This window comes from Pithys albifrons, chromosome 7, assembly GCF_047495875.1.
Source record: "Pithys albifrons albifrons isolate INPA30051 chromosome 7, PitAlb_v1, whole genome shotgun sequence".
Lineage (NCBI taxonomy): Eukaryota > Metazoa > Chordata > Aves > Passeriformes > Thamnophilidae > Pithys > Pithys albifrons.
Window position 1 is genome coordinate 51,624,961 of NC_092464.1, and position 20,567 is coordinate 51,645,527.

Here is a 20,567-nt window from a genome sequence, read left to right on the forward strand (position 1 = left end):
TGTGGGGTTTGTCCTGTGGCACTGAGCGCTCAGAATTCGAGCTGAGTGTCCACTACACCAGTGAGGTGGTTGGATACCTGAGCTTACTTTGATTTCTGCATGCCTGATTTGGGAAATAATATCCATAATGTTAACTTTATAGGTTTGTTGTTTTGTCTCAGCTTGTTGATGACCCTGATAGCCTCAGTTTACTGTCTCTGGGCTCTTACTCCAGGAGAATGTGCTTACGTACAGTTATGAAAACCATGCAGTGTAGTAGCAGGGTAAGATAAGCAGCTGCTGGCCAATTAGATTTTTGCTTTGTATGCATTTAAAATAAAGAGGTTTGATATTATCCTAGTTTCTTGTTTTACCATGCACCAAACTGACCTAATGTTTTTTTTTCCCCCTCTAGTTTACCGTGTTACATTTTTTTAATGTCTGTTTTTAAACAATTTTGCATCTTGCTTGTAAAACTCAGTGTTTATTAAGGATTGAAGGTTCAGTGTCTTTGTAGTGCAAATAACAGATTTTACTGTACATCAAACAACAATATTATGCCATTATGCATGAATGAAACAAAGATTAAAATGTAATTAAACTATCTGATGGGCATTGCCAGTTGAACTTGGGAGGATAATTAGAATCTCATTAGTAGATTTTTGACAATTCTTCTGTCATTCATTTTCCTCCTAAGTAGTTTCTGACCTGCAGTAACAGACATAATTAATACATATCAACAAGTGTATCATAGCTGCTGCTTCAAATTCCTGTATTTTGCATTTAGTTTACTGTTGTTCAGGATTTAATGCTGTTTAAAAGGGTACAGAACTTAGTAGGAGTGTAGTAGGGAGGAAATAAAAATTTAATTTAATTCCCATTGGTTGTTGTAGTTATATTCCTTCAGTGTTATTCTGGTGGATTTGACATGTTTGGAGTAGGAGATATGACAGATTGCATGAGAAGACATCTGTTCAAATAAAGAGCACCATGTCCTATATGTATGAGGGGTGTGTCTATAGAGGAAGTCATACCATGCAAACATTCCATAGAGGAATGTTTGCTTCAGAGATAAACATGATAAGGGATGGGATTGTTCCCAAAAACATGCTACATTTTTAAAACAAGTTGCAGTTTGTTACTGAAAACAAACCTCAGATGATCTTGCAGAAATGATACCTGTAGGAGGGAGTGTGTTATAAGAGCTTGTTCGACTTTATTCTGTGACTGTCCCTACTCTGCACTTAATGTTACTCTGCTTCCTGTCTGCAGTTACCTGGTGTTGGTAAGAGTGAATTATTAAAACTGAAAGAATTCTGGGATCACTTTTAAAACACTCTTGTTGAAATAAACCCAAAATTGAACATCTGTTTTCTTCTTTCTGTTCTGAACTGCTGGTACATTATCTCGGCCTGTACACACAAAAATATGTGTCTGAGATAGTGGAAATCCTTCCTTTAGTGGGAGGGTGGAAAGGATTATTCCCAGTGACCAAAACTTCTGGTTAGAGCTGTAGAGAATTAAAGATGTTGTGAAATGTAGGAAAATATTGGAAGCATCCCAGGCTTTGGAATCAAAATTGTTGAAGGTTGTAGTTCCAGAAAAAGGCTTGCTCCTGCTTAAACAGGGAGAAATTACTTTTTTCCTTCTTTTTAAAATGCTTGTAGAGGTCCTGCGTTCAGGATTCTAATAACCAATAGTTGCCTGGAAAGTACTGGTTTTATCCAAGCAGGTCCTGCTCCTGAAATGATTAATAATCTAAATATACAGTGTTGCTCTCTGAGTGATGCTTGAGGTTCAGGACTCACATGGCCTCGAGAGAGCTGTGTGCTTATCTCCAGTGTGGCCCTTGATAGCCTTGGTGCAGTTGCTACAAGATTGTACTGCTCCTAAACCTCATCACAGAATTAAGACCTTAAGGTATCACTTTTCCAGAGGAGAAATGACAGTCCTCTCTCTTTGCTTCCCCCACAGCCGACCCTACACCAACAAAGTGATCACGCTGTGGTATCGGCCCCCTGAGCTGCTGCTTGGAGAGGAGAGGTACACACCTGCCATCGATGTCTGGAGCTGTGGGTAAGGTTTGGGCAGAGGTGTAGCAAGGGGAAAATCCAGACAAAAAGAAATCTGAAGTGTTTCTGTCGCTCCACATTGAAAGCCATAATGATGGAATTATGGAAAACTGTTTTGCAGCTGCATCCTGGGGGAACTTTTTACAAAAAAGCCAATATTTCAAGCAAATCAAGAACTCGCTCAGCTGGAACTCATAAGGTAAGCTGCAAGCACTGTCACACAATAGGTGCCTCATACACTGATAGGGGTTTTTTGTTGGTGTTAAAATGGGAGATAACACACTGCAAACATTTCCAGGTCCTCAGTTATTGCCCTGGGTGAGATGTTAGAGGTACTGAGGGGCATGTAAAGCAAGGGACTTTTGCACAGACCTAAAGAAGGATTTTGGGAGTGTTCTGTGTTCCTGGCACTGTACAGTCCCTTAGTAACAGGGTTTTTTTTGTAGACCAGCTGGAGTTGCCTATTACTGAAATTGTAAAGAGAGGGTAATCAAAATGCCCATTATTTTTTAAGATGGTGTTGCAACTTCCTTGCAGCAAATCAAAATGAGAACATGGACAATAACGACAAGTGGGATTTGGGAGAAGAGGTACTTGGCATGCTGCTGGCCTTGACCTCTTGTTTCAAGCCTACCACACACACACCTGGGCTTTATTATTTTTGTGGGGATATTTCTGTTCCCTTAAAAACTGCCAGAGGTAAAAATTCTGCTCCTTTCCTTGTTCTCAATAAATCATAGAGTGATAAGTGTTCAACTCAGAGGAACCCAGAGCATTTTTCTCTTTCCCTTTACTCAGCAAGCAAAAATTGCTCTTGATTCTGATGTTATAAGTGAGGAGAGGTTCTCTTCTCAGAACCAAGGGGGAAAGAGGATAAGTCCTACCGAACTTACAGACCCTGAACTGTAAATGTTCACTATTACTTCAAAAATTAACTTAGTAAAAACTATTATGAAGTTATATAGTGAGGTGTTTTTCAAAACAGATTGAACAGTAACATGTTTCTGGGTGAAATGTTACCAGCCAGCCTGAAAAAATCATGTTTTCAGGAGTGCAAAGCATATCAGTGGTCATTTTCAGTGTAAGGAGAATGAAACTTCTAAGTTGAGTAAATTTTGCTTTTGAGCACTAGATGGCATTGAAGCACATTGCAATGAGTCATTTGAAGGTTTTTTTTCTTTGTGTTGTACCTCTGGTACAGAAAACTAGACCTGTGTGGTTTCCTTCTGCTGGAAGCACTTGCTTGTAGCTCGTTTTTCCTCCTTATTGTTTCATTTTTTGCTATTTAAATGTAATATTTCAGTTTTATTAACATCTCTGCCAGTCATGTTGTAGTCAACAATTCTGTGTTTATCCTTTCTAACTTTATTGTTCAAAGGTAGAGCTGAGGTAAATTCTCATTGGAAGAGATAGATGTATCATTTTTTTTCCCTCCTGGAAGTCACATACCCCAAAGAGTGTGAAGTCAGATTGGTTCGTGTAGCATTTGGGGCATGACTCGTTAGATCTCTTACACTAATGGTTTAAATTGAGTAAGTAGGAGGGCTGAACCAGGGAAATGTATTTGCAAAATACCCTTCTATGGCTGCCTATGTCAGAGTGGGAAGCCTGGTGTGTATGGAAATGCCTCCTTGGTTCTTGTGCTCAGAAATGTGGTGGTGATCGAGCTGTGCGTGGCTGTCCTTCATTGGACAAAATGGGTGGGGATGGAGCAGGAAGAGTGAGACTGTGGCAGCTCCATTTGTGGAGGTAGATGAGGCCTGACATATCAAACTCCTAACTGAAGTCAAAAGTACAGAGGTTTTCTAGTGGTCAAATCTTGCTTCTGCCTTTAGCCTTACTTAGATTTTGGGGGGTTTTCCCCTTATGTCTTCAGTGTTAAACCAGTTCTCAGTGAGAAGTGTGTTTTTGGCCACATTGTCAGTGGCACTGGGAGCTGAGGACATAAAAGTTACTCTCAGCATGGGCTATCCACATCAAGTCACATATCCAGAGAACTGCTCAGACATAGCTGGTTAAGGTTTTCACAATGTAAGTGTGGGCTGGGCTGAGGCAGAAACAGTAAGTTTAGTCTGTGTGGGGTGATGACCCTTCGTAGACAATTCACCATTATTTAAAATGTTCAGCATTTGACAATAGAGAAATTGTATTTAAAATTAACCTGAACATTAAGATTGAAAATAATTCTCGTTTCCACTGTACGTGCAAGAATAAAATGACAGCTGTGCTGTCTTGTGGCTTTGGATCTCACACCCTTTTTTCCCTTCTTTTTGGTGCAGCCGGATTTGTGGCAGTCCCTGCCCAGCAGTGTGGCCTGATGTTATCAAATTAGCTTATTTCAACACGATGAAACCAAAGAAGCAGTATCGGCGGAAACTGAGAGAAGAGTTCGCGTTGTAAGCATGAAGGAATACTTTAGTCAACTGTCACTGCAATCAGTTTTCCCAGACACTTTATAAACTTAAATAATTTATGGAGAATGAACAGAGATCAAGTGTAAAGAAAAATGGCTTTAGGTTCTTGTCCTTCCCACAGAGCTATTATATTAACCCTTATTTAATAGGAACTTCAAGAAGAGGAAAGAAGGCCCTAAAATTTCAGCCACCTGTCAGCTTTCACCTAAGGAATCATTTGTTTTCCATGATTGGTGCACCTGCTTTGTTGCACCTGATTGTTTTTTAGTAGTATAACTGGCTACAGCTGAATATGTGGGCTGGTTACCATCACAGTCTTTTGGGTGATAAATTCGTTCAACACAGAGGAGTCACCTGAACTGCATGTTCTAAAGTACTGCCATTGGACTAGTTTTGTGCAAACATCACAAGTGAAAGTTACAGAAAACAGCTGTAAGTTTGTTTTAAAGGGTTTGTTCCCACCCTTCAGGTACTGTGGGTTTTGGAGAAATGCACCATCCTGCTCATGCTAATGAGACTAATCTCTTTAAAGCAATAAAATTACTGTCCATGGACCAATCAGGAGTGCAACTCCAAAGTGTAAAGTAACACAGTCTTGCCTTAAAAACTTGGGGGTGTTTATGTACGAACAGTGTTTAAACAATGAAACAAAGCAAGCTGATGTTCTATGGATTACATGTTTGCACAGGCAGTAAAAGGGAGAGTTTCTCTCTGCTTCTCAGTACCATGCTGAGTGTGTGAGTTACCCGAGGAGCTGTTGGTCAGCTCTCTGGAAGGGAGGTGTGTGTCAGAGGTGTGTGGTGCCAGTGCAGACGTGCCCCTGTCTCTGTGCCCGCAGCATCCCGCCGGCAGCGCTGGACCTGTTCGACTACATGCTGGCGCTGGACCCCAGCAAGCGCTGCACCGCCGAGCAGGCCCTGCAGTGTGAGTTCCTGCGCGACGTGGAGCCCTCCAAGATGCCTCCCCCAGAGTGAGTGCCCTTCCCTCTGCCCAGGGTTTCCCTGGAAGTACATGGTGGGAGAGGGAAAACACTGATGTATACCATTTACTGGTGGTTGTGCACCTGAGTGACTCTTACCCCATCACAGCAGTGCCTGTGAGGGTCTCAGAATTGTTCCATTTGTCATTCTTAGAACTGGTTACTGAGTTACTGCCCTGAAAGAAAATACCCCTCTGTGAATGTTTCTAATGTTCTAAAAACATCACTACCATTTTCTCTCAGTTTATCAGTGTCTGCTTATTCCAAGGGTTCTGAGGTCCTCCATGAGTCTGAATTGCCTTCTTTGATGGTAGAGTGGCACTGGGTATAGAATTCTGCAAAGGTACCTGAGACTTAAGGTGAAATACCATAAATTTGGTTAAAACTTGGTTGTAATAATGCCAAGGTCATGGGTTCAGTCCTCTGTGTGGGCCATTGACTTAAGAGTTGGACTCGATGATCCTGTGAGCAAATGTATTGCAATGTCCAGCAGGGGTTTTGCACTCATTTTAAGCAGTGCAAATCATACTGGAATAGGCCCTGAGGAGAACAATGAGAAGGGACTACAGAATCTGCAGGTCTCATTTTTTCCTCAGGATAGCTGTCAGAGCTTAGAACATTTAGGATTGTTTGAGCACATTGAGCCTTCAAGGCAGCCTGTACTGACTTCTTTTCAGTCAGTTAGCAACTGGAAAAAAATGTTTGTGTTTTACCTAAGGATTTCATTAAAACTCTTTCAAGACTTACCTGTTATGTGCACATGGTTGTTACACAGAATCACGGAATGGGTAAGGTTGGAAGGGACCACAGTGGGTCATCTGTCCAACCTCCCTGCTCAAGCAGGGTCATCCCAGAGTGCAGGATTGTGTTCTGCTATTTATTGGATATTTCCAGTGAGACTCCACAGCCTCCCTTGGCAAATGCTACTGAAACAAGAGGCTCCAAGGTTTTATTGCCTCAGTATGACTGTGTCACTGTGTGAAAATCAGAAATCAGCAACCTTGGGCAGTTTGCCAAGTCTCAGAACCACTTGTTGTACAGAATGTTGCTGATGTGCATTTTGAAGTAAGTGGATGGGAAGGTTTTTTTTCTTCAGGGTCGTGGTAATGCATCCATTCTAGAAGCTGGTCCATGGTAATGCCAAACAAACTTGGCATTGGAGTCCTTTAAAAATTAAGAGAAACCACAGTCCCTTCTGACAGTGTGCACAGGACTGTTCTCTTGAAGGACTGAAGTTCTGTGGTAGGAAGAAGCAGCTGTTCATTCCAAGAAAGTGGCAGCGCCGATGGCAAGGACAGGAGGACACTTCTCATGAGGAGTTCTTGCTTGCTTCCAGTTGGTTTTCAGAAAATACTTGGCAGGGCCTTGACTTGCTCTGTGGACGGAGAGTAAGGCAGTTGTCACAATTGCCTTTCCAGTGTTTCTTGTCATGTGTCATCTAATTTTATTATGTTCCTGGGTCACAGAACTGCTAACGCAGCTAATAATATGTGATAGGGAAACATAAAACATTGTTTCTACTGCCAGTCTAAGTATTTCTGTTACCTGTAGATGGGTCTTTGTGTTTCACAGGAATTCATAATTGAGGTGCCTGCAGGAAACTGTAATGGAAGGACAGAATTGGTGGCAGTTGAGTTCCTTAGGAGACTTTTGCCTCTGCATCTGTCTGTCTTAAAGGACCGAGATGTCCCTTATTCTTCCCAGTGTCCCAACTTTTCTAGTGTCAAGTGCTACTTATTCATGCCACTTATTGCTGCAAATTTTTTCTTCTTTTTGCTACGTTTTTGGCTGGCTGTGCTGTACACTATAAATACTAGATAGCCATGTCTGTTATTGTGCACTAATATTTGACCTAATGAGGCATCAGTGCTTTTACAAGCAGACAGAAGGACCCTGAAAATCTGCTTTCATATTGATACCTTTGTTGTCTGTTACTGTGCAAATTGTATTTCATAGCTAGTGTGCAGCATTGGTTTTGAAATCTTGAATTCCACAAATAATTTGGCTTTTCATAAGTATGAATTCAACAAATAAATTTTCACTTTGAGATTTTCTGCCAGAAGGACTTGTGCTTGTGCAATAGGCAATCAGTGAGGAGATTTCAGCCAGAAGAAGCAGGGCTGAGATTTTTCTGGCTTTTGAATGTTTTTTGATGTATTTCTGAGTTCCAGTAGGTGCATCTTTTAGAAGTTACATTATGTATAACTTGAATATCTATTTTACCAGTATGGTTAAAAAAAAAATCAGAAAAAACCTAGTTGTGTGCTAAAACTGACTGTCTCTAATCACTCTTTGCAGCCTTCCTTTGTGGCAGGACTGCCATGAGCTGTGGAGCAAGAAGCGCAGAAGGCAGAAGCAGATGGGCATGACTGACGACTCCACAGCAGCAAAAGTCCCCAGGAAGGATCTGTCTCTAGGCATGGATGAGAGCAGAACCAACACCCCACAAGGCATGCAAACTTCTTCCCAACTCAAAACTCAGGGCAGCTCTAGTGTAGCACTTGGTCAGTAATATTTTCAGTTCTTACAATTACCTCCTACTTGGATTGCACCTCTAGACGTTTTAGGTGTTATTTGCAGAGTATTGACGTCTCCTGGATTCTTGAGGGAGTAACAGTATTGTAAGTTGAGTCTTTGTTACAAAAGATTTGCCTTTGCTTTTGGAAACTCTTCAGTTTTACCTAACTCTTCAGCCTGGTCAGAGCAGCTACCTTGCTTGCTCTGGATTTTGAGGGGATTTTAAATGCTCTTCTTCATCTCTAATTCTTTTGTGATCCCACAAGTCAGTGGCTGTTTAAAATTCCTCCCAATCTCCATAGACTGGAGAAGCTTTACTGGTATTGATAAACTGATCAGAAGGCAGAGTTTGGAACAGTCATCATTCCAAATGGAATGGATTCCATCTGCATGTTACGTTAGTCTTCAGCTTTCCACGTTGTTGGGGCTGAACCAAGTTGTAAAATAAAGAAACACCAAAAAGAGCACCCCAGAATGCCATGAAGTATCTACCTCTGGAGGTTGCAGAGCCATTAATTCTGAAACTTAACCAGAGTTATCTTGCTTGAGAGCAGTTTCATGAATATAATAAAAAGAGAAAAGTACTGGTTTCCTATATGGACTCCCTTTGAGGTACTCAGCAGTTCAGTGATAGTTCTCTCACTATATGTAGAAACACACAGAGCAACAGCACCAAATGGATACCTGAGAAGATGAATCTCGACTATTTTTGACTGTGCAAAGTGACACTAAATCCTGTTTCACTGATACAGCAGTTCAGCTGAAAAACAGTTAATGCATTGATAGCACCTGAAAATTCTTCAGTCATACTGAATCAACATGTAATTTACCAGTAGAGCAGAGCTCCAAATGATCTGTGCAAAGATATATAGAAAATAATTATTTTGATCATATTTTATTGCACTTTATTGCCTCTTGCTCCTGTTCATCCAGTTCCTTGCTGTAAGCCAGCTGTGAGCTTCTGCTACTCCACCTGTTTAGGCCAAAGTTTTGGCAGCATTTTCAAGAATGACTTTCTGAAGCCCATTTTCCCCCACAAATGAAAACTGCATTAGAAGTTTAGAGAGTCCAAAGGATAATTGTTACTTTCTTTGTGCTTTTAGAACAGGGAGACTACAGTCTAATGGTCCTTACTGCTAACCATGCAGAATAAACTAATAGAGAAGGAATTATTCAGACCTATGTTGCTGTTTACTCATAGGTACATAGAGAAAAATATCTAGGTAGAAAAGAAGACAGTTTAATTTTCAGAGGAGCACAGAGGTTGTTCTGTGTTAAACACAACACTTCTGGAAGTCATAATGCACCTTAGATACTGTTATCAATAAGGCACATTATGTAACTCTGTGAACAAACACATGCTTTAACCAAGACTGCTGCATTTGTTTCTAAGCACCCCAAAAAGAGAGGTTAAAACCATCCTGGATCCATGAATGGGATTCCTGGTTATTGCACTTTCAGTTGAACAGGACCTCTGTAGCTCCATAACTCTGTTCTGGTAGAAGCTGACACATTTCCCAGGATTTTCCAACAATTTTCTGTTGGAGTGAACTTTCTTGAAAAGGATGTGGAGTAGGTGGATCAGTTTCCTTGTTTGGCATTTTTGTGATGAATTTCCACTGAGATTCTGAGAGAAGTTTTAGTGTGGAGTACACCATCCTCAGAGGTTCCTCACGACATCTGAGTGAGACGCAGCAGTACAAGGCATTAGAAATCACAATTTTTTCTGTACTGCCAAATAAAAGGTGGTTTTATTTTTCTATCTATATAAATACAGAAAAATCTTGAAGTCCCTGGATCCTGCCTGAGTAGGTTCCAAGTGTTTTTTTCCTGGTGCACATCCACAAATAGAGTAGTGGGTTGTGGGTTTTGCAGCACTTTCCAGCTGGGTAACTCTTCAATATTGCAAGGCAAATATTTAATATTTTTGTGTGTGTGACCATTTTTTTTTTGTGCATGGCTGCTATAAATTAATATATATTGGTAAACAAGGACTAGGACAGAATGATTTTCATGCTGATCTGGGTTAAAAAAATGTTTAGGACTCTGACAAAATGCTCGCACACACACACTCATTTTTTTCATTTTTAACTACTTTCTTCTCTAAGCCATCTACTCATAAGGCATTTTTAAATCCATGCTCCTTCAGTTCTTTTAAAGTAAACCACCACAATGGGTGTTTGAAGCTAAGAAACTACTTTGATACACCAACTTTCTTATTCGTATCCCCCTGCATCATCATAATCTCTTCTTATTTAGGGCAAACCCCATTTAAATGAAGAAACTGGTGTATCATTAAGGATTTTGTACTACTGAGTCATGGACTTCTCATCCTTCAAACTCAGCACTTGCTTTTGCATTTATACCCTGGCTCCTGGGCCACCACGAGCCTGGTCACTTGTGGAGGTGTTACAACCCAGACACTGAAGTAGAAAGGGCCAGAATGTGACTGGAAATGTGTTTTGCTGGTGTCCACTTGTTAACAAAAGGATGTGATATGTCAAAAATAGGAAATGTTGTGGGGATTGGAAATCTTACAGCCACCTAAAGCAAGTGGCCTTAAGTCCCAGTTTAGTTGTACTGTAGAAAATTGAGCTCCAGCTTGATGTTTTTCCATCTGTCCCAGTGCATGTGTGCACCTCATGGAAGTCACTTAGTTTATATTGGTTTTTACTATTCCATTTCCTATAGCTACCCCCCCAAAGTCAGTTAATTTGTAAAAGCATTCCATTTCTGTGTTGTCCCAACCATGCTTTGCCTGTTGTGTCAGCCATGCTAGATTAGTCTTTTGAGTTTCTGAAATATGCAAGTTCTAAATAATACTTAAAACCACCTTTTTTGTCTTTAGCCAAAACAAGCACTGGACAGCAGTTAAACCAGAATGAAGTGGCAATCCTGCTAAACCTGCTACAGTCTAAAACAAGTGTTAGTTTGGCACAGTTTGCCCAAGTGTTGAATATTAAGGTAAACCCAGAGACTCAGCAGCAACTAAATAAAATAAATCTTCCTGCTGGAATTCTGTCAGCAGGTGACAAACAGTCAGAGCAGCAGCAGCAGCAGCCGCCGCCGCCGCCAGAGCAGGAGCCTGCGAAGCAGCCGCCGGTGCCGCAGCCGCCCGCGCCTCCCGCGCCGCCGGGCCAGCCCAAAGCCGACACCGACGCGGCCCAGGCAGCCGTGCAGAGTGCTTTTGCTGTTCTCTTGTCTCAGTTAATAAAGGCTCAGCAAACCAAACAAAAGGAGTTTGTGCTGGAGGAGAAGGAAAACGGATCAGGAAATGAAGTGTCGCTACAGCTCAGGCAGCCCGCAGAGCCCTCCACGCCGGTGTCTGCCAGCCGGGACAGCACGGAGTCTCCAGCGCCTGCCTACCCACAGCTCATCAAGTCCTTGTACATGTCTGCAGGTACTGGAGGCCTTAACCTTAAAGCACTGCAGGGGTAGCACTTTGGGGATAGAGAATTAGCATGTTTACCATGGCAGAATAGGAGATTAAATGGATTTTGCCATGTTTTATGTCTAGATCATAGAACTTGTGTCTATGAACTTGTGCCAGCAGCAATCCCCATGATGAGAGGTACACGAGTGTTAGTGATGAAATGCTGACCATGGAATCATAGAATGGATTGGGTTGGAAAAGACCTCTGAGATCATCAAGTCCAACCCTTGGTCCAACTCCAGTCCCTTTACCAGATCATGGCACTCAGTGCCACAGCCAATCTCACTTTAAAAACCTCCAGGGATGGGGAATCCACCCCCTCTCTGGGCAGCCCATTCCAATGCCTGATTACTCTCTCTAGAAAGAATTTTTTTCTGATCTCCAACTTCAAATTCCCCTGGCAGAGCTTGAGCCCATCGTGCCCCCTTGTCCTATTGCTGAGTGCCTGGGAGAAGAAGAGACCAACCCCCACCTGGCTAGAACTTCCCTTCAGGTAGTTCTAGATAGTGCTGAGGTCACCTCTGAGCCTCCTCTTCTCCAGGCTAAACACCCCCAGCTCCCTCAGCCTCTCCCCACAGCACTTGTGCTCCAGTCCCTTCTCCAGCCTCGTTGCTCTTCTCTGGCCCCGCTCCAGCCCCTCAATCTCTTTCCTCAACTGAGAGGCCCAGAACTGAACACAACACTCAAGGTGTGGCCTCCCCAGTGCAGAGTCCAGGGGAAGGGTCACTGCCCTGGGCCTGCTGGCCACGCTAGTTTTGATACAGGACAGGATAGTTATTCTGTGGGGCTGGTCTCTTCTGAGTGTTGTGTGTGGTGAACACAGATGGAATTTGCCAGTTTTGACTGTGTTTATGTAAAGCATATTTAGGGAAGAGGATATTTTGACTTGGGTTTTAACACTGATTAGAACGATGGCTTAGTGTCAGTTTTGTGAGTGGCCACCTGCAGCTGTCACACACATGGCCAAAGGCTTCCACTAGGGTATGGCAGGGATTCCACAGTCTTTCACAGTTCAGAGCTCTGTTGTTCATCTCCTTGGATTGCTCTTTCAGTTTTATTGTATAGTTGTGTATGTATTGCTTTGTGGTGTTTGCAGCTGTTGAAAGAAATATTCTGAAGTGCTTTGGGACTGTTATCGGAGGGGTTTGGGTTTTTAGGGGTTTTTTGAGTGTTGTGCCTTTTTTTTAATGTTTTTTTTTAAACCATGAGTTTTTGCTGTTCTTGATAGGATTGTCTTTCATCCTTCAAGCCTTTTACCCCATTTGTGAATCTTTCCTGGCCCCTCTTTGAATTTTCTAGTGTTTCTGTGTTGCTTAAGCTTTGTTTTGGTGGGGTATTTTAAGGAAGTTTTACTGTTTTTCTTTAACTGCTTGCCTGGTAATCTTTGTGGGGAAACCTGCATCAAGCTCCTGAGACAAATGAGCTGTTGCCAAATTTTGTTCTCCAAAATAATCTGTATAACTGCCAGGAAATTTAATGAGTTCATGAGAATCGAAGGAACAGACCTCTGTTTTTCCAGGAAAGTCCTTTCCTATAGAATCATCAAATCATACAGTCAGTTGGTTTGGAAACGACTTCTGAGATCATCAAGTCCAACCCTTGGTCCAACTCCAGTCCCTTTATCAGATCATGGCACTCAGTGCCACGGCCAATCTCAGTTTAAAAACCTCCAGGGATGGGGAATCCACCCCCTCTCTGGGCAGCCCATTCCAATGCCTGAGCACTCTCTCTGCAAAGAATTTTTTTCTGATATCCAACCTCAATTTTCCCTGGCAGAGCTTGAGCCCGTGCCCCCTTGTCCTGTTGCTGAGTGCCTGGGACTGTTACTGTATTATTTTATTCCAAGGGTTTCTTTCTCCTCCCCTTAGGTCAGGAGGATATGGTCAGGCAGCCCGAGGTGAGGCTGCTGAGCCGCAGCCCCGAGCAGGAGCGCCCTCGGATCCTGCCCCCGGACCAGCGTCCCCCCGAGCCTCCGGAGCCGCCACCGCTCACCGACGAGGACCTTGATTATCGGACAGAGAATCAGCATTTGCCTCTCAGTAACTCCTCCTCAGGAACAGACCCCCACGCAGGAGTGAAGGCAGCTCTGCTGCAGCTGCTGGCTCAGCACCAGGCTCAGGCGACGGCGGAGGAGCCGGCGCAGCCCAGTGTGGATTACCAGGCGCGGGACTCCTATGGCACAGCGCCCGACTACAAGGACAGCTTTGGGGCGCCGTCCTTCCCGCCCGCCTGTTACAGCGGCAGCGACGGGATAGGGAGCGGGTCAGCAGGAGTGCTGGAAAGGAGGGGCTTCCTTGGCAACTCGGACATGCAGCCTCTGGATAACTACAGTACTGCTTCATCTCACTCTGGTGCTGCCCCCGCCCCGCCGGCCTTTGCCGAGTCGTTCCCCGGCTCGGTGGCCGCGTACGGGGACCTTTACCTGGGCGCCGGCCCGTTGCTGTTCAGCGGGGACAAGGACCATCGCTTCGAGTACAGCCACGGGCCCATCCCGGTGCTGGGCAGCGGCGATGCCCCCGCCGCGCCCGACGCCAAGGTGCACGGCTACCCCTTCGGCAGCGGCCTGCAGGACGGCCCCGGCGCCATGGGCCACCTGCACGGGCAGAGCTGGGCCTCCCCTGCCCCGGCGCCGGCCCCTGCCCAGGGGTACCCTCAGGGGTACCGGCCACACATCGCCACGAGAGGCCGAGGCAGAGGATTACCCTACTGAGTATCTGTTTTTCCTCAGGCACATCGTTTTTATCTGGAAAAACTTCCTTTTTCCCACCCCCGGCTGCGGTTTAAAGCAGCAATTCAACAGACTTGAATAATGTTAATTCAACAGCTTTATTTTTATGTGGAAAAGGGTCTTGCATACAGTAGGAAAAAAATTAAAAAATGCTTACAACTCATGCTGTCTGAAAACAATAGGTTAATTGATTGTACATGTTCACAAACTCTAGTTCTGAATTTTATTTTGTATTTTGGCAGTTTTAAGTGGATGCTAAATTTAGGGACATCAGCTTTTTATGGCACTCTTTCAGATCTTCTGAACTATGCACATTTGTGCTTTTTTTGTAAGTTTGGACCAACTTTTATGTAAAAAAAAAAGAAATTTTACAACAATCAAAGCAGGGCACTGATTTATTTGGTATTTTTCTTTTTACAGAACTACCTTTAGTCAAAGGTCACTGTCAGTCTTTGCACTGCTTTCAGTGTTATTGTGGAAGGTGTACTTTGTGTTCATTTCAGATAATAAAACACAACCTTTCTCTTGATGCAAAATTTTATAAATATTTGGTCAATGTTTTGTGGTTTTTTGGTTTTGTTTTGTTTGGTTTTTTTTTCTTTCAAGAAAAAAAATGGATGTTCTGATGAAATGTTCTCTCCATCTCCCAGGCTTGTTTATATAAAAACTGTTTTACTTGAATGGGAAGTGCCTTAACATGTAAGCTTAAGGTCTGCGAAAATTTGGAAGTGCTCCATAGATCGGTCTGAACACAAGGCCTAACCTGGGTAGTTACCAAGAGAATTCAGAGAATAATAAGAAACTCAAATACATACAACCTTGTGCTGTTTACTTCACGTGGGCCAGTTACCCAGAGACCTAATCTTACCTTGGGGAAATTATCATTTCCAAATTGAACCTCATGAGAAATGGGAAGAGTGAGGAGAAGAGTGAAGAGTGTAGTTTTTCCTCAGCTCCCTCTTGGAGTTGTAGTGTTTTAGTTCCTCTGCCAAATAAACTCTATGTCCTTACCAAGTGATGAAATAGTTTTCTCTTGTCAACAGCAGTAATGACTTTACTTTGTTTGAAACGCTGACATTCTTGTCTTTTTACCACAAGGTCTGCATTGTAGGAAGTAACCAAAGGAAAAACGAGCAGTATTTAAAGCAACAGCAAAATGTTTGACATTAGTTCTAATTCTCTGTAAACTTGTGATTGTGCCAATTAATTGGTTTTATATCTGCTATTCCACACAACATTTTAATATTGGAATTGAGTCTTTCTGAACAACTGATCAAATTATTATAGTTAAACTCTTCCCAAGAGCCACTCCTCGTACTAATTACAGCTTCCAGCATGTTTTTTTCCTTCCTTTGAGTACAAGTGGTCTCTCTCCTGCAGAGAGGAGGTATGGTTATATTCTGCCTGTACGTAAAAGAATGTTTTGAAGCCCATATTGGAAACAATTTTCCAACTGATTATCCAGTTGACAAATCGGTACCTTATGTAACTGAGTGTTTAAATATTACTTTTTAAAAAGTAAAATTTCTACTTACACTATTACAAACGTGTAGTCCTGTCAGTGACTTTCTGGATTTTCAGAATAGAAGCCAAAGCTGCTGTTGTTTTGTCTGGATTGAGAATCCTGGTTTGTTTGTGTGTGGGGCAAGGAGCAACTCCCTGCCCTGACCAGCAGTGTTGGAGGGCCTGGCAAGGGTTCCCTTCACTAGACACAGCAGAAAATCCTGGGATCTGAAAAGAAATGTGGCCAGGTCAGAAGCAAATATTTATGACCTGAATAGCCTGTCCTTAGAAAAGCAAAAGCTTTGTGTGAATGACAGTGCAGTTGGATAGTTTTCCTTGAGTAAGGGCACCCTCGTAGCATTTTTCTGCTATAAAAATATTATAAAGACAAAAATCACTGGTAGTGTTTAAATATGGACAGTGTCAGCTAAGGCTCTTTGTTTATTAATCTTTATAAAACCCAGTCCCATGGAGATAGATTGCCTTTTATTTTTTTTTTCAGAATCAAGCAAAAGACTTCCAAAGCTTTTAGGCAGTTCCTTTCACTGAAATGGTGCAGTCTGGGGGTGTAACTGCTGGCAGTAGTTGGCTAAAAACAGGTAAGTTCAACTGGAAAACAGATCTCGGAGGACTAAAGGAGTTGACTTCCAGTACAAAGATGCAGGGAAGGTGTTGTGTCTCCCACTGCTTCCCTTCTGGAGGTGAATTTCCAGGTCCTTTAGTTCATTGAATGCAGAGCAGTCAGTGCCCTGTGCCGGTGTAAATGACAGTGCAGTTTCCCTATGGGCTGGCAGTGCCCTGTTACATTGTTCCCCCAAATTAGATACTGATCTCTGGCCATGAGAAAAAGCCCCAGCAAAAGTAATCCTGGCTGTCAGAGAGGAGGAGATGCCACAGACAGCTGAGTGCCAGATGGGTGGAAACAAAACTGGCACGATGTGGCAGATGTTACTGTACCATGACTTGTCCCTGTGTAAGGGTCACTGGGCTGTGACTGAACGCTGCATGTGCCTGGGACAGCAGTGCTGGGGTAGTTTGGAGGGAAAGCTGATGTATTTCCATGTATGCTGACTCTGAAGGATTCCCTTCTGTGCAGCCCAGGGGATCCTGCTGGCAGCTCTCCCTGCGGGGCTGGCATTGCTGTGCGGGTGAGGAGCTGCCCCGGGGGGTGGCACAGGGTGGCACCTGCAGCTGTGCCAGCTGTGTCTGGGCAGGTCATTCCTCTGTCCCTGACCCCTGTGTCACCTGCCAGCACTGCTTTGGAGTTAAATCACACCACCAGGTGCTTGTGACAGAATTTCACCCTTCTGAGCAAACTCCACCTGTGCTGCTTTGGCATTTTACACCACGTGGCCCCTGCGAGTTTGATGCAATAGCAGACATTCTGAAAACTGTGTTATCTTTCTGTGGAGCTGTGGCTTTTTTTACTTCCCCCCTCCATTCCTTTGGGTTTACATTTTCTGTGCTGCAATTCCAAAGTGAGCTACTGAGACCTGGACACTGCATCGAAAAGTAAGTGTTGTGTGTTTGTATTTCTAAACAAACATAGTGAAATACTGTAATAATGCACTACCAAGTAGCAAGTACTTAATTATTTATATTAAGTGGTCTTTAGCCATACCAAAAGGAAGAAAGGGAGCACAGCTGGGCTGCTATGACCATGACTTAAACACTTAGACTATTATAATGCTTAAATTCAGCCAAAGGAAAAGGAAACAGCTTTTGTGGATCACTAGTTGTTGTTGTTAACCTGAAGAGAAGGAGCAGTGTTAGGGACGAGGTGTAAAAATACATGTGTCCTTAAATGTTTATAGAATTTCTTGGAAAAATAATTTTTAAATGGCAAACCTCTATATTTTCATATGTTTCCATAAAAGGTGGTCTGTGTTAAATTGTCTCCATCCCTCAGTAGTGTAAGGTGCTTTCTAGAAGCAGAGGCTGTGAGTTCCTGCAGTTGTGAGTGCTCTCCTTGGTGCAGGAGGCAGTTTCAGGTTTGGTGAAGTTGGAAGAGTTTAATAGATAATTGTGTGGTGAAAACTGAAGTAACACAGGATACCTCTTGTCAGCAGGCAGATGAGATCTTGGACCATGACTTCTGCTTCCAAGAGAGGAAAGTCTCAGATGTACTTTTTGATTTCTTCTTTACGTTAATAAAACACAAAAGTGTTTTAATTACAACATTTCTCCAGTCTTATTCTGTTACTGTGGGTTTTTTCATGAGGAAATTTTGGCTATTTCTTGATAGTTTGAGGGTGTTCTGCATTTGCAGAAGTGTGTCATGAAATTGAGGAATCACCAGAAAATTGATTTGAATTTGTATTTAAGAATTGGAATGACCTTGGGTTGACTTAAAATCGAATTAACTTGCTTATCAGGGTGAAGAATACTTTATTGCAGGAGTTATTTCAAGACAACCTAATTTAAAATGAATTGTTATGCTTCAGCTTGCTTACTCTTTGTTATTTTAAGCCATTTGTATATAAAATGTATTGTGTGGCCTGTAAATAAAACACATGAAAACTTAAAGTGTTCCATTGTTTTCCCTCTCTGGTTCTCAAAACAGCTTTTGAAAAGAACACTGAGAGGTTGTTTTTGTTGCATCCAGATGAGTCTCATGCTCGGTGTGTTGGCATTCTGGAAGATACACTTCCTTGCTGCTGCGGGGCTGGTCCCAGGGGAGGAGTTGCCATGTCCCAGCCCCTCAGAGCTGCTCACAGCGAGGGCAGTGTGTGCCCTGGCACAGCTCCCTGGCACTGCCCGAGCAGAGCACAGTCCATACCCCCCTGAAGAGGACAGAGTGTGCCTTGAACTAACAGGAAGTCCATCCCGAAGCGCTGGGTGTTTTCAGTGCCCTCAGCAACTGCACTGTGAATGCTGAGGCTTTGCCTTTTTCCCTGCTGTGCCACCTAATCTAATGGAACATCTGCATCTTTCAGCCAAAAATACGGCACTGGCTGCCACCTTCAGGCCTGGCACACTCCAGGCTGGACAGACTGCTGCTGCTGCTTCATGGACAAACCAGAGGATGGGCACTGCAAGGGCAGCTGCGAGTTCCAGGGACCAGCTACAGAGGTGCAGCTGCAGCCCAAAGCAGTTCTCACTGTGGAGACAACACCTTGGTGACAGCTACAATTACAGCCTGGACTTTAATTCTGGTGAGTGGCTCAGGCTGTGTATTACACAGTGTTGACTTGCATGTAGCAGACCTGCCAGTTTTTCTCATGCTGTTGCAACTACTAAGGTGACAAAGCTGGCTGTGGTTGGTGTTGGAGTGTGAGCCTGTAATGGTGTGAGAGTGTGGCATCCACCCTTCACTGTTCCTGCTACATGGGCACCCAGCTGGGCAATGAGGCACCAGTGGCATCTGCATGTGAATCAATACCCTCAGCTGGAAATAAAACAGCATCAAGGGAAGGAGGAGAGATGCAAATAACTGCAGAACAACAGCCTCTATCAAAAGAGTGAGGAAAGAGTCTGCAAAATCGGTGGCAACACAGGAGACCAACCACCTCCTATCACAGTCATGAGTTGCTGCCTGTTGGCTCTGAAAGAACAAGGCAGTTTTTTGCAAGAATTTTGTTTGAGTGACCTGAACTGGGAGCAGGTTGAGTCTATTTTTAAGGAACACCTGTAAACCCTGCCAGGGATTACAGCTACCAAACTCCCCCATGGTGTGGAAGAAACTGAGTCAGAGCCTTTTGCAGTGGCAGCAAACAAGGGGAGAGAGAACTTCATTCCACAAATATAAAGGGAACTGTTTTCCCAGCCAACTGTGTTTGTTTGGGTGGAGTTTGAGGGTTTTGCTGTTATTTGCTTATTTGAGGATTTTTTTATTTTGGTGATTTTCCCTGAGCAAGGAAGAGATCATTACTATCATTTGTCAGGTGTCCAGCAAGGGTATTTTTGCTTTCATTCCACTTCATCCTGACCAGTTGCAAAATGGATCTATGGGAGCACTTTCAAAGCAGGACCTGCTTGGTGGTGGGTTTTTGTTTTTTTTCTCTGTTTTTCTTTACCACTATTACCCTTCAGAGAGCTTTTGGATGTGAGAGCCCACCTGCAAATCCATGTAAGATTGAGAGATCAGCACTTCTGCTTTACAGCTGACCCAGTGGCAAAAATGCATGGAAGTTTCAGAAGAGGAGCAGCCACCCCCTGCCTCCCTGTGCTGGAGTTCAAATGAAAACACCCCCACACGGGAAAATGAAGGATGCTGAGCACAGTGGACAAAGCCAGCAGCCAGTTATCCATGTGCAGGTCCTGGAATCTGCCCTGCCCCACAGATACTCCTGGAAACTTGTGTCATCCCCAGGCTGGAATCCTTGCCCTCAAGACAAGGAAGGCAGTGCACCCTCCCTGCTTTCCTTGCTGAACAAAGAGCAGTTGTGACCATTTCTTTAATCCCTTGTTTTTGTGAAAGTCCTTCATGGGGCGGGGGGGGGGGAATGAACTAAGAGCTACAGACAACAAGGGCCACAAACAGAAATCTATTACTGCTGTGTATGAGAAGTGGAGTAGTAAATAATAGTTAAACACTTCTCTGCAGATGGTCTGGCAGTTCCACATGGGGAAAGCATTACTCTGAGCCTGGCAAACCTCAGGAACTCTGTACATTTTTCTCCACAGATTGCTTCTCATTATGGATTGCAGATCCTGCTCTGAGACTTCCAAGCAAGCACACACAGTTACACAAGACAGTGAAAGAAGACATGCAGGTAGTAGTAATAATTTTTATTTACTTGCAATTACAAGGTTGCCTTCTGGGAACAATGACAAAACACCCAACAAATTCCACAGAACTTTGCAGACCTGCTCTGTCAGAAATTCAACCCTATTTCAGCCTTTAGCTCAGGGAAATTGGAGTCAGCCTTTTCTTTCAGCTCATCTCCTGGGAAGCTCCGGTTTGGTTTGGGTTTGGGTATTTGTTGTCTCAACTGTTGGA

The 20,567-nt window shown here is 43.4% G+C and overlaps 1 protein-coding gene across 10 annotated transcripts in view; it reads left to right on the plus strand.

Moving 5' to 3' along the window:
* The window catches only part of CDK13 (cyclin dependent kinase 13), a 54,536-nt gene that overhangs the window by 27,797 nt on the left and 6,172 nt on the right, over positions 1–20,567 (plus strand). For 4 of the 10 annotated variants that reach the window (XM_071561574.1, XM_071561576.1, XM_071561575.1 and 1 more), the window contains exons 8-16: positions 1,954–2,055; positions 2,173–2,250; positions 4,331–4,447; positions 5,304–5,435; positions 7,743–7,948; positions 10,810–11,361; positions 13,263–17,137; positions 18,562–18,780; positions 20,252–20,340. In XM_071561574.1, coding sequence (XP_071417675.1) covers positions 1,954–2,055; positions 2,173–2,250; positions 4,331–4,447; positions 5,304–5,435; positions 7,743–7,948; positions 10,810–11,361; positions 13,263–14,104 — 2,029 coding nt within the window. In that variant the 3' untranslated portion in view covers positions 14,105–17,137; positions 18,562–18,780; positions 20,252–20,340. Of the gene's footprint in view, positions 1–1,953; positions 2,056–2,172; positions 2,251–4,330; positions 4,448–5,303; positions 5,436–7,742; positions 7,949–10,809; positions 11,362–13,262; positions 17,138–18,561; positions 18,781–19,728; positions 19,883–20,251; positions 20,344–20,567 lie in introns of all 10 variants that reach the window. The other 6 variants (XM_071561582.1, XM_071561583.1, XM_071561577.1 and 3 more) reach the window with 5 other exon arrangements.